Source organism: Branchiostoma lanceolatum, chromosome 9 (assembly GCF_035083965.1).
Source record: "Branchiostoma lanceolatum isolate klBraLanc5 chromosome 9, klBraLanc5.hap2, whole genome shotgun sequence".
Taxonomy (NCBI): Eukaryota; Metazoa; Chordata; class Leptocardii; order Amphioxiformes; family Branchiostomatidae; genus Branchiostoma; species Branchiostoma lanceolatum.
Window position 1 is genome coordinate 13925534 of NC_089730.1, and position 14091 is coordinate 13939624.

Genomic DNA, 14091 nt, shown 5'->3' on the forward strand with positions numbered 1-14091 from the left:
GACGATGAACATGAAACTGCAATTTTTTTATGCAACCGTTGTTTTCTCTTCGGAGAGCTTAGGAATTTATTTTCACTTCAGATTGATAACGTCATTCCATCTATTTCTGTTATGTCTTAATGCAGTAAAATGTAAACAATATATGTCGTTGCTGCACTTTTAAACAATATCAACAGAAGGCGCTCTTTCACTTCCGGGTTGTTTCGCGGTAATTTAGTTTCCTGTGACATTTGGCAGACAACTCTCTAATGATAGCCTCTGGTTCTAGCTGGACAGTATCAAACTACGACCTCCCTCCTGTGCTTGGTTAGGGGTCTCTGTTTTGCAAAGATCACCATGAAGTGTTCTTACAGCATAGCGTTTTTCTTCACAACTCTGGTCACCATTTCTTCCTCAGCTGAACAACAGACCTGCCAGAAAGATGTCCCTTGCGGAAGTCCAAAGGGTCACTTGGAAATCTTTGGGTCTCATGCAGAAGCCACAGAAACCATCGACGAGATGTTCACAGGTTGGACCAGTTTTTCTTCGTGATCTAAAGTAATGGTACTCTAAAATGACAACTATGATGTGGCTGTAATCTTGTTTTAGTTTTTAATCACAAACTTTTATTCGTGAAGACAGAAGGATCAACATTATCAATATCACATTGTAGGCATGATATTTTGTTTACTCGACGAAAAAGAAATGATTTGTGAAGATCTGGGGTTATATATCTTCTTAGATAATGGGGAGGGGCGAACTCAGAAATAGATTATTCAGTGTTGAGTTCCACGACCCCATTCCTCAGTGCTAACGTTATATACTAAATGTCTTTGCTCTGCTGTGCAAAGTGTCGACCTTTCTTTCCAATTATTCAAAATACAAATTGTCCTTTCTTTCCATCTGCTATGACAGTCCCACAACCCCAGGAGTTTTTCGACAAATTCGTCAAACCGAACAAGCCCGTGCTGCTGAGGGGCGCAGCGAAGCCCTCGCGTGCGTACTCCCTGTGGACTGTGGAGTACCTCATCCGAGAGTACGGGAACCTCACCGTCCGACTGGAGGCACGCCACGAGGGTAACGACAAGATCCCCGTGGGGGAGGGGGGCCTGGGACGGGACACGGTCGCTCACTTCATGCAGAACTTCAACACGATGGACGCGTACGTGATCTCACAGATCCCCCTTCCTGTGGAAAAGGACGTCGCTGTCCCGCCCTGCCTCAGGTGTGGCAGTATTGCACAGGGCATTCAGGTGAAGCACAAGTGTTTGTTTGTATGTTTGTTTGTATGTATGTTTGTTCCTTTCTGTCTTTCTTTTGTGTGAGTGAGCGAGTGAGTGAGTGAGTGAGTGAGTGAGTGAGTGAGTGAGTTCAAGTGAGTAAGTGCATTAGTGAAGAAAACCATAAATTTTACTTGATGTATAATTTTACTAAGTTTAAAGTGCACTTAAGTGCTCTATAAAAAATCATATTACAGGCCAGCTGTGCCAAAATTGTATCTGATCATTGAACAACTTTTTCTTCAGGAGACCCACCTGTTCCTGACAGCAGCAGGAGGAAAGACCAAGCTGCACAGGGACCCGTACAGCACCTTCCACTGTCTGTTTAATGGCACCAAGGACTGGATCCTGATAGATCCCAGCCAGGTACTGATCATCATTCCTGCCACTTGTGTTTGTATTATTTTTGTATGAGAGAAACAGATCAAAGTACCCTGACCTTCCTACACCTTCACGCTTGCTGATTTTCCCAGTTGGGCCTGGGACATTTCCATGATGGCCCAGTTTAGTTATATAAAGAAAACATTTTATTAGGTCACAGTCGCCATCACACCAAAGCTAAGTATAATAAGTTTGAATGATTTAGTCTTCAAAGAATTCCTAAGAAGTCAATGTCAAATCTTTAATTTTTTTTAAAAAAGGTTTATCAACTATCAGGTGGAAGGTCAGAATCTGTATTGTGTTGTAATGTCACATTGATTGTTAAAGATAAATTTATATTCCTTACAGCCTTCGATAAACCAACTCTAACTAATCATACACTTATACAATTACCCCAAGAAGCGAGAAGATATATGCACATGAATATAATACATGTACTAGTACATGTATATGGTAACGTTAACATGTGACTGGTACTTAACCCAATGGGGAAAAAATGTACAATAAAGGTCTTCATTCATTCATTATTCTCTATTCCCCAGAGCGACTTGCTGTACTTTGCGGAGGAGTCGCGGTACGAGTGGGGAGGGTTCTCAGAGGTTGACGTGGACCGTGTGGACCTGTTAGAGTTTCCTAAGATCCAAGATGTCCGCTTCGCTCGCATCACAATGGACAAGGGAGACTGTATCTTCGTACCTGGAGGCAAGTCCTGGTTTCACCTTGTGTAATTTGATACCATCGCCAAGAGAGTTATGTTTTTGGTGCTGTTTGTGGTTGGCTGACTGGGTATATTTATTTGTTAATCAACAACATAACCCAAAAAACTGTGGAATGTGGATGGATCTTTATGATACATGTGTTTGGTAGTTGAATAAAGGTCAGTGTCGATAACGGGCCTCTTAACGGCTTTCCACGGTGCTGCAGCGGAAGGTCCAATTTTGATATCTCGTGTTGGGATTTTTTAAGGGTTTAAGTTCACGCTTGAAACAATAGTAGCACATAACAGCCACATAACGGAAACACTCACTGGTTTTATGGACAGCCAGTCAGAAGCCAATGTACATTAAGTAGTGCTTAAACAAGGGGGTAGGTGGGCAAAAATTTTTGCAGTGGTTTTAAGTTTGCACTGAAGAGTTCACCGTGAAAACCGCAAACATAAAACCACCCGAACTTTTCTGCATTTCCAGTAACTCTAATGTTGCCTCTCTTTCCAATAGGCTATCCCCACCAGGTACGAGTTAACGGCTACCTCAATACTGCTGTGTCCATCTGGCTCTCCCGCCTGAAGGAGTTCGACAACACCGATTGCAACCGAGAGTTTGACTTCACGCCCATGGACCAGGTCGATGTTCTGTGGCGCTACAGCGGCCACGGTGACCTCCCCCAAGGTCACATGGACATTCACATCCTCAGGTCAGAGGTCACTCCTCTATTCATTACAGCGTTGTGAATTCATTACAAACTCACTTGTTTATTTGTTTGTATTGCATGCCTGATAAACTACCACCTGGCTGAGCACACCAGGTCTGTACTTAAAAGTTAATGATCATGAGTTACAAGCTGTGTAATGCTGACTGACTGATTTGATCCACTCACACTCGCGTACCCAAACTCTTATCAACAAGTGACCCCTTTGAAGGACTGCAACCCCTTCCAGTAGTGAGCAAATTGGCATTCAGAACACTGCATGCAAATCGGCACACCGCACCTCAAACCATTGATCAATTATCAAATTCCCTCTAAGTTACATAAAGCACACACCATCCAGTGTTACCTGTTGAACTCTGACCTCCAGGGACAGGCCACCTGTGACTTGGCCAAAAGGTCATCAACCTTGCGATGATTGTGACTTTGCTTTGCTGTCAGAAAATAATTAATGGGCTCTATTAACCTTGTTTGTTTTCATTATCCAAACTGAAGGTCCCGCCCATTTGTCCTTGACATACGTAAATGCATTTAAGTTCGCGTGGGGTTTTTTTCGCGCTTAGGCGAAAATGGAGTGTTCGCGGCGGTTTTATGTTTGCGGCAGTGCTATAGTCACACACTGCTGCAGTATAGGAAAAGAATGTTAGCGGTGAAACGGTCCCTGTGAAAACCGCGAACATAAGACCACCGCGAACATTTCTGCATTTACAGTACTAGCTGAGTAATTAGACTAAATGGACAAAAAGGAGCTAATAATATCTTGAGATGGCAATTAAACACATCATCAGGAAGCTTCAGAAAGTTGTACATAATACATGTACATGTACTACGTGCTTACATTGTAATCTGACAATTTTAAAGCTCTGAATTCTGCAAGTCACAGCAGTTTGCAAGTGGATATTCAAGCTCTGAATGCCCTGCAGGCATCATTAGTCTCTCACGTACATGTATTTTGTCAACACTGCAAATTCACTTCCTGAACTTCTGTCTAATATGTGGAGCCAGTATATAGCAAGAATTCTCAGTTAAACACACAGAGTCTTGCAAAATTGTGACAGAAAGTTCTGTTTTATTCTGGCCTAAGCTGCAAATACATTTTGTGCCATGCCTAATACACCTGGTATGTGTACCATAATCTTGTAGACACACCTCACTGACACTGCGGTTATAGGCTGGCACTAATAGGTGATCTTGCATCACTAGCGCAATGCCCTACAGGGGAAAAGCAGAACAGTCCCTGTCAGGTGCTGTAAATAAACCTCTGTTGTCAACACTGTGAAGTCATTTCCTGAAGTTATGTCTAAAACAAAGGAGCCTCTAAATATAGTATATATATATACAGGATATGCTTGAAAAATAATAACAAAAAGTTCTGTTTACTTCTAGCCCTGCTGTGAAAGCTCTTTGTGCCATTGCTAACAGTCATGCAGGGAAAGTTGCTTATTTGGTATGAGTCATAGGTCAGTAGACACACCTGGCAATAATAGGTTAGGACTTGCGTCTGTAATGTTACCGGATGCCACAGCCACAGGGCAGAAAAGACACAGAACAATCACTATCACTGACATCATAGGCTTGAAAGGGAGGACAAAATGGCAGCTGCACCATCAAGCTTAGGGGAGCAAATTCGTGAAGAACTGTCCTGCAGCATCTGCCTGGAGCTGTTCACCAAGCCCAAGATGCTGCCCTGTCAGCACACTTTCTGTCAGGGCTGTCTAGTGGACCATGTAGGGAATTCTAAGAAAGTGTGGGTGTTTAAGTGCCCAAACTGCCGTCGGCAGGTCAGAGTGCCGCCCAAGGGGATAGCAGGTTTACCAGACAACTACTTGGTTACGAGTCTGTGTGAAAGGCTTAAAGGGGTGACTACACAGCCTGAAATAGGGCCCACAGCTCGGGACTTGATCGCTGAGGGGAAAAACATCCTGGGCAGTTATCACAGCTTCATCAGAAGTTTGGGAGAGACCGGGAACACCCTGAATACACAGAAACAGCTGACAAGGAACAGAATTATTCAGGCCTACAACCAACTGGATGACGACCTCAGACAACGAAAAAGCTTCCTCTTGGCTGAAGTCGGTCAAAATGACAAGAAAAACTTGGAAAGGATAAACAGTGAGAGGAACAGGGTGCTGGAGGATATCAAAGAACTGTCTGCTGTCTGTGAGCAAGCAGAAAAAGAATTGGAGCAGGGCGGGGATGCTCAGCATACCATTTTGACAGAGGTGGTAGAAAAGCACAGAAAGAAATCATCAGAGCCAACGCCTGTACAAATGCAGCGCCCTATCTTTCAACCCACAGACATCTTAATGCCATTGTTGGGGCGTGTGACGGTCCAGCCTCTCCCATCTGCAATAGCCCCAGAGGCTGTCATCAATCAACACACATCACCAGTGCCTACCATTACATATAGAAGCAATGAGGCAAATTGCACACCGGGTCGTCACGTTGGTGGGAATCATAGGCAAGGGGAGCATGAGTCTCAGACCTTTGGTGGAGAGGGAAAAGAACAGGGGAAATTTAGGGATCCCTGTGGTGTTGCAGTGTCAGATGATGGGTGTATTTTTGTAGCAGACTACTGCAACCAGAGAATCCAAGTCTTCACAGTAGAGCAAATATTCATGCACAAGTTCCCAACAATCGTGTCAGACAAAGAGAAGATGTTCCCTGGCGATGTGGCCACGGATGGGGTGGGGAACCTGTGGGTGGTGGGGAGGACAGGCTCTGCCGAGTTTGCCGTGCTGTACTCCAAACAGGGCAAGATGATCAACAAGATTAACCTACAGTACACCTTGCAGGGCAGAGGAGTTGCCGTGGACACCAGGAAGAACCGCATCCTCATTACAGAAACCACGGGAAGCCCATCCAAGCCTTACGGGCTAGTGTTGGTCTTCAAGGCAGATGGGACCTTTGTGAAAACTGTGGGTGAAAAGCAGGGAGGGACAAATAAATACCTGCGGTACATCGATGTGGACACGCAAGGGAACATTCTCGTGTCGGACTGGGCCAATAACTGCATCTACTCATTCAGCGAGGACGGACGGTTGCTGCTGCGGTCTGGAGTGTCGTGCAAGGCAAGGGGTGATGGCGAGCTGAAGCTTCCCTGTGGCATCTGTGCAGACAGCGCGGATAACATCATTGTGGCAAACAGAGAACATAACCGTTTGGAGCTGTTTGACAAGACAGGCAGATTCCTCCGGCACATCGCTACAGACATCGTGTCGCCACAGGCTGTTGCCGTGACAACACATGGACAGTTGGTGGTGATCTCTACAGGTTGCACAGTCACCATACTTAACCGGTACTTCTACACCTGAATCGGACTAAAAGTTTATCATTAAACTTAGCTGTTTCATACTAGATTGTTGCTTGTGACTAGAGTGTTGGCCTTGTATCCGGTGGGTCGTGAGTTCAAAGACTTAAAAGATATGGATATCATCTGGAAAATTTTTCTAATACGCAAAAAGATTAGATCATGATTGAATTTGCTGAGATGACGGAAGAAAATGTAATGGTAGAACTGGATAGACATCCATATGATAAACTGTCACCTTTTCATTACGTACTTAAATGGATGTATACATTATATTCTATGTTTTGAATAATTAGCAGCCAGTAATGCTTGACTGTACAATGTGTAAAAATATAAACATTATATACCATGTTCTGAATACTTAGCAGCCAGTAATGTTTGAATGTACAATGTCTAAATAGATACATAAACTACTATGTTCTGAATACTTAGCAGCCAGTAATGTTTGAATGTACAATGTCTAAATTAATACATAAAATACTATGTTCTGAATAATTAGCAGCCAGAAATGTTTGAATGTACAATGTCTAAATATAAACATTATATACTATGTTCTGAATAATTAGCAGCCAGTAATGTTTGAATGTACTATGTGTCAATATAAACATTATATACTATGTTTTGAATACTTGGCAGCCAGTAATGTTTGAATGTACAATGTCTAAATAGATACATAAAATACTATGTTCTGAATAATCAGCAGCCAGTAATGTTTGAATGTACCATGTCTAAATAGATACATAAAATACTATGTTCTGAATAATTAGCAGCCAGTAATGTTTGAATGTACTATGTGTCAATATAAACATTATATACTATGTTTTGAATACTTGGCAGCCAGTAATGTTTGAATGTACAATGTCTAAATAGATACATAAAAAACTATGTTCTGAATAATCAGCAGCCAGTAATGTTTGAATGTACAATGTCTAAATAGATACATAAAATACTATGTTCTGAATAATCAGCAGCCAGTAATGTTTGAATGTACAATGTCTAAATAGATACATAAAATACTATGTTCTGAATAATTAGCAGCCAGTAATGTTTGAATGTACTATGTGTCAATATAAACATTATATACTATGTTTTGAATACTTGGCAGCCAGTAATGTTTGAATGTACAATGTCTAAATAGATACATAAAATACTATGTTCTGAATAATTAGCAGCCAGTAATGTTTGAATGTACAATGTCTAAATAGATACATAAAATACTATGTTCTGAATAATTAGCAGCCAGTAATGTTTGAATGTACCATGTCTAAATTAATACATGAAAAACTATGTTCTGAATAATTAGCAACCAGTAATGTTTGAATGTCCAATGTCTAAATTAATACATAAAAAACTATGTTCTGAATAATTAGCAGCCAGTAATGTTTGAATGTCCAATGTCTAAATTAATACCTAAAATACTATGTTTTGAATAATTAGCAGCTAGTAATGTTTGAATGTCCAATGTCTAAATTAAAACATAAAAAACTATGTTCTGAATAATTAGCAGCCAGTAATGTTTGAATGTCCAATGTCTAAATTAAAACATAAATAACTATGTTCTGAATAATTAGCAGCCAGTAATGTTTGAATGTCCAATGTCTAAATAGATACATAAAATACTAAAGTATGTTCTGACTACTTAGCAGCCAGTAATGTTTGAATGTACCATGTCTAAATAGATACATGAAATACTATGTTCTGACTAATTAGCAGCCAGTAATGTTTGAATGTACCATGTCTAAATTAATACATAAAATACTATGTTCTGACTACTTAGCAGCTAGTAATGTTTGAATGTACAATGTCTAAATTAATACATAAAAAACTATGTTCTGACTACTTAGCAGCCAGTAATGTTTGAATGTACCATGTCTAAATTAATACATAAAATACTATGTTCTGACTACTTTGCAGCCAGTAATGTTTGAATGTACAATGTCTAAATAGATACATGAAATACTATGTTCTGAATAATTAGCAGCCAGTAATGTTTGAATCTACAATGTCTAAATTAATACATAAAAAGCTATGTTCTGACTACTTACATGTAGCAGCCAGTAATGTTTGAATGTACAATGTCTAAATAGATACATGAAATACTATGCTCTGAATAATTAGCAGCCAGTAATGTTTGAATGCTCAATGTTCCAAAGCTACAAAATGTATGTAAATTGCTTTTTTGTATGATCTAATAGGATGCATTTTTTCTCTCATGCTGTATTTATATCAGTGCTCTGTTACAAATAAAAATAAAGATTTTTAACATTTTGTTCACACTCAATACTAGGCTCAAGACAATAGATTGTAACTTAAAGGTGTAAACAATAATAGAAATAGACATCGACAACACACTTAACTGTTTGCTTTCATTCTTTGGTTATGTGTAATACATGTAATTGTATTTTGTGTGCTACAATCTAAGTTAAAGAGAGAACCTCCTTGGTTTGTGTGTTTGTGTATTTGTGTGTCTTACCAGTGTGTCTGATACTGTAAGGGGCCACATACTGTCCAATGTTTGCGGGATCCCATCACATTTGTCAATAAGAGTAGTCAGGGGTCTGGCCAAAACGTGAGAAATGTGAGAAAAAACCTCTTCTGAATCATTATAGGATGATTACTGCTCTAATTTTCTAATGGAGAACTGATATCACACACAACTAGTACAGTATGACTAATGTGTATCATTTGTAATGTACAGGAGGCTCCTGTTGGTCCTGGCAGACTCTGAAGGGAAGATTCCTGTTCAACATTTCCTGGACAACTTTCTCAAGGTGAGCCATTGTTGTCATTTGTAGTCATTTGTTATCCTAGCCAAGAAGTCAACGAGATGTACATGTACTGTCAGGACAATTAACCTCAGAACAGCCTTCCTGCGGACCTGGTAGCTGCTGAGACTGTCAATGCCTTCAAATCCAGACTAGACACCAGTACTTGAAGGGTTTGGAGTGTATGCCCACATAGACACTTATTTTATTGTTGTTTAGAAACAGAACTTACAGGCAACAGCCTCTTTCTGTTATGTCAATAGTAAATAGTCAATAGTTATGATCGTACATTCATGGGGCAGGCACCAGGCTTGTAATGCTGGTGACAGCAAAAAATTGTGTTGGTTACATCTCAACTGTTTACATCCTCATGATTTCTTTCTTTTCTTTAAAAAAATATTCTATTGCTTTTCACAAAGATGATACAAAATCAGAACAGAGATACCGGTAGAGTACAAGAACTGATACAAAAGTAAACCACAGATCCAATGGCAAACTGATATAGATAAAGTTTATTATGATGGAACATACATAAGAGGTGGAAGCAAAAGTTGAACTGCAACATAACTGTCTTCTTGCTTTGCAGGGACAACATGAAGTAAAAGATGAATTTGAAGAAAACCACCGGATGACAAAGGAACAGATCAGCACCATGGATGAACTCTTCAGCAACATGAAAACTGAGGTCAGTAAACAAGTGTTTTATTGCTGTTACTGTCCATATAGTATTAACTACATGTAACACTTGTGGATATACTTTACACCAGCTTTGTCAAACAAGTTGTCAGACCAAAACCTTTCATTGTTATCAGGGCTGTCTCCAGGACCCGTCCCTCCATTCATCCCGGGACGGAAATTTGCTTCACAGAACAAAAAAAATTCCACCCTGTCCATACAAAAAATCTGACCTTCCTGGCATGAAATTGATGAAACTGTCATTTTGTATGCTTGAAATGACAGATTTAACAGTCAAAATTAACAACATGGGCTCCCAAACAATCTGTGGGCCGGAAAGAAAATTAAAGCTGCAGACAGCCCAGATTGTTATCTAGATTATTTTCTTTGACATACTTAACATCTTATATAATAAGTGTGTCATCATCATCGGGCGGGTTGCTCGGACTAAGTCAACCCTCTTCCTCCAGTAGCTACGGTCCGCCATTAAGTGCTCTAGATCTTCAGCCCTCACCCCTACGTCCCCAACAAGTTGGTCAATGTAGGTCCGTCGGGGTCGCCTGACACTGGAAAGTCCATGAGTTGGTATCCAGAGTAAGTGTGTAAAGAATGTAAATGTTTATTTATACAGTTTGCCAAGAAGGTGGACCCAGAAGGGCGTGGTTACATCACCAAGGATGAAGTAAAGGCCCTGACAATAGAAGAGATGAAGGAGCTCATGTTGATCATCGACCCCACGGACGTGTCTGACATGTCGTCCTTCGAGTACAGCCACATCCCTGGAGAGCACATCAGGTGGGACCTTCTCAAAGAGAACCTGAGATATATCAGAGCAGCAAAGAAACTCTAAGACCTGAAAATCCCAGATGGAAAAAGGCAATGTAATAAGATGAAAAGAATGATTGTAGAAACATGAAGATTCTACCATTATCCATCCATGGATGATGATAATTCCCAGTTTATCAGTAATAAGAATCATACTTCTGTTACAGGAAAATTGTAACTGTTAGGAAAATGCTGATGTTTGAGATGAAACCAAGTGGTTTACATCCTTCGAGTTAACCTTTAGCACACTGTAGTACCCGTTTGGCACCCCATTCTCCATTGGTTACAGAGTTAGGGAGTAGGGAGAAGGTTAAATGTAATCTTCAGTTGAAGTCTCACATTTCACTCTCCTTTAAGAACCTTTGCCAAGAACATTAGGACAACACAAAAAGTCTTAGACCAATTTTGTCCACGGTGGCTTTCCCTCATCCAAGCATTTATCTTAGGGTCTGTAGACTAAAATCAGTCCTATTCAATATGTTTGAACTGTTCTTATCCATCCATGTAGGGGGCTGCTGGTGAATTTGCTGCGTGAAAATCATGGAAAGATGTCTGCAGACCTGTTTGTGAATGAGTATGTGGAAACACTGGGGGGAACTTCAGAGGTCGCAAAGGAGGTAAGTAAAACAAAACTTCATTTCAACCTAAATAAGATTCATTTGATAGCAAATAATTGTCCTAAAACTGCTTTACAGCGTATGTTAAGATAAGTTTGTTCCAATTTGTGTTAAATAGTGCCAAATATTACGTTCCTTTCTGAAGCAAGGTTGCACTGTAATATTAAACACAAAAATTGGACTTACCGTCAGTAGCCAAATTTCCGACTGTCCGGGTCAAGGAATGAGCAATCCGCTACTTCTGTGAAGTCATGTTGTGCAGATAGAACATGTGACTCGGTGAGCAGTGGATCATAAGTTGCAGAAAGTTGGCTCACCAATTAGTCATGTGTCCTATCTGTATAACTTGACGTCACAAAAGTGGTGGATTGCTCATTGCTTGACAACGACTGGAGTTGGACAGTTGAGATTTGGTTAAGTCCAATTTTTGTCTTGGGAAGTACAGTTTGCTTCAGAATGCTTTCTACCAACACAGGTGAACTTTCAAGTTATATGTACATTGTATTTCTGTCCTGTCACACCCAGATTGTGTCGAAGCTGGTCCCAGACAACGATAGCACCCTGACGGCTGCCATGGTGAAGAAGAATCTCGAAGCTGCCTTACAGCCTTTTGAATCGTCCAGGTTTCACGACCCCACCGTGGAGCGACTCATGTACAAGCATCTGGAGATGCGCGATGAACTTTAACCTCATGTGATGTCATCGAAAGTTGCCATCTTGTGATGTCATCAGAAGTTGCCCAAATGAGACATCATCAGAAGTTGCCCTCATGTGATGTCATGAAAAATTGAAATCAGAAATTGGGCAATGAAAAAAAGCAATTATGAGAATTCCAATTCCAGAAGGCTGCTTAGACTACTTACAATGAACTATGGATTCTTTGGGTGTGTCTGATAAGGTGTGTGTATAGGGATATGTTGAACTATTGGTGCAATGATGGAAAAATATTTTCAAATTAAGAATCATGATGCTGACTGTAAATATATTCATATTATGCATCTTTAACTGTGTTAAAATTATGCTGATGATGTTTGTATCTCCTGCATCTTAACTTCCTCCTCGTTTTTAAAATAACTTCTCACATGTTTTATCAGCATTTATTGAAGTTGTATCTGGTTATAACATCCACTTTGGTTCCTATTTCTATGTAGCAGTATAAAAACAATGAGATTTTGATAATATTATAGTGTATTTAGGGTGAATACGAAATTGTGAACTACGTATACCTTGCTAATTTGAGTTTGGTCTTCGAGAAAATAAAACATCACTCCATTGTTTATTTTTGGGAGAGAGGTACTATTGATATATATTAGATTGAATATCATAGATTGTAAAGTAAATGGTGGGTATAACTAACTATGATGGATAAATTACTTGTCAGGGAGTTTCTAATGATATACATTTTGTAATTGGAGTTTAGGGACCAATGTAAAAGCAACTGTTATCCTATGTTTTACAATGGATTAATATTTGCTACGATATTGATGAGAACAGATCTTTGAATAAAGAGAATATCTGGTTTTCTCCAGTTTTGTATTGAACATTTCACTTGTGATGACTTGACATTCTCAAACGGTAGATCTTAGGTTTACTTTAATTGAAGTTTCTCTAAGATCTCTGCTGACAAAAATCACCTCAATTACATAATGTACAAGCGTCTACTGTGTTAAACCAAAGGTAAGGTAAATTGCTTTAAACTTATGAATAAATCTAGCTTCTGAAAATCGTTCAGGCCCTAAACTTGAAAAACACTTCGGTTTGGTACTGTTGTGTCGTTGTGGACAGTTCCACCGCATACTAGTAGCCTGAGTACCGGCCTCCGTAGTGACCGCTGGCTCAAAAAAATCACTTGCTAACCACGGAGTCTGGCCCTGCAAGCGATTTTTTTTTGGAGCCAGTGGTCACTACGGAGGCTGGTACTCAGGCTAGCATACTAGTGCTGAAACGCCATCATCTGGTGACCTATAAAGTTCGTACAATACAATGTCCGGTTGAGCATTTGTTTGTTGATCTCCACTAACCACGGCCCTGTCGTTGGAAACATCCCTTCACACCTACGCACTGTGTAATATGACTGAACACTAGACCCGTGTAATTTGACTTAATTTTAGAGCCTACCACCCCCCCACTGTTAGAAATAAAGCTACGGCTTTCTGTGATAATTCAAGTGTAGCGCATGCGCACGCACGTAACTTTAATGACAGAAAAAAACGTGAAGGATATCATGACCTACGACCTCGAATGCGAGGTAAGATACAAATCTAGACGAACCCTTAATTATTCTAGTGACAATTGGTCGGTGCGGTTTCATATTTAATCCAATAGAATCACTCCAGACATTTGCATCAAAGGGTTACTATGATCCTTTTCCTCAAACTTTAACTGTAGCCAGCTCAGAAATAGAGGACTTGTTTCACATTGTATATTATTTGACAAAGGTTTGAAACTGAACAGATGTTGTCTATATCCCCTAAGGACCGTACTTATAGAAAGGGGTGGGTCACTGCGTACAAGTGATGTTACTGCGTTCAAAATGCTTGCCATGAATGCCTTCAATGTAAGATAGTAGTACAGATTTTGATTGGTCTTTTTCAAGAATCGAGCTTCACTGAACATGAAGTTGAGTTTTAAGCATTGTTGGCTATTCATTTTGTTTTTAGTCATTAATTAGCCCAAAACATGAACAGGTGTCCACATGTGGGCCACTTGTTAGCCGTCAGACCGGTCGTACGACTTTTCCTTAAGTGAAGACACAACGGAGGACACAACACAATACTGGGTTAACATGGCGGAAAAGGTTCGGAAGAAAAGTCTGACCAACAGCATAGCCGGGT

At 40.2% G+C, this 14091-nt stretch overlaps 2 protein-coding genes across 2 annotated transcripts; both read left to right on the top strand.

Moving 5' to 3' along the window:
* The first annotated feature begins 176 nt into the window (after positions 1–176).
* On the top strand, positions 177–12798 carry LOC136442434 (uncharacterized). The gene is made up of 10 exons (XM_066439295.1): positions 177–508; positions 895–1232; positions 1506–1625; positions 2183–2342; positions 2858–3053; positions 9074–9146; positions 9727–9825; positions 10447–10610; positions 11149–11257; positions 11783–12798. Exons 1-10 carry the CDS (start codon positions 337–339, stop codon positions 11942–11944), a joined length of 1593 nt encoding a protein of 530 aa, XP_066295392.1. The 5' UTR covers positions 177–336; the 3' UTR covers positions 11945–12798.
* Positions 3644–8726, top strand: LOC136442431 (tripartite motif-containing protein 3-like). The gene has a single exon (XM_066439284.1). The coding sequence runs from the start codon at positions 4658–4660 to the stop codon at positions 6377–6379; it is 1722 nt and encodes a 573-aa protein (XP_066295381.1). The 5' UTR covers positions 3644–4657; the 3' UTR covers positions 6380–8726.
* Positions 12799–14091: the final 1293 nt, after the last annotated feature.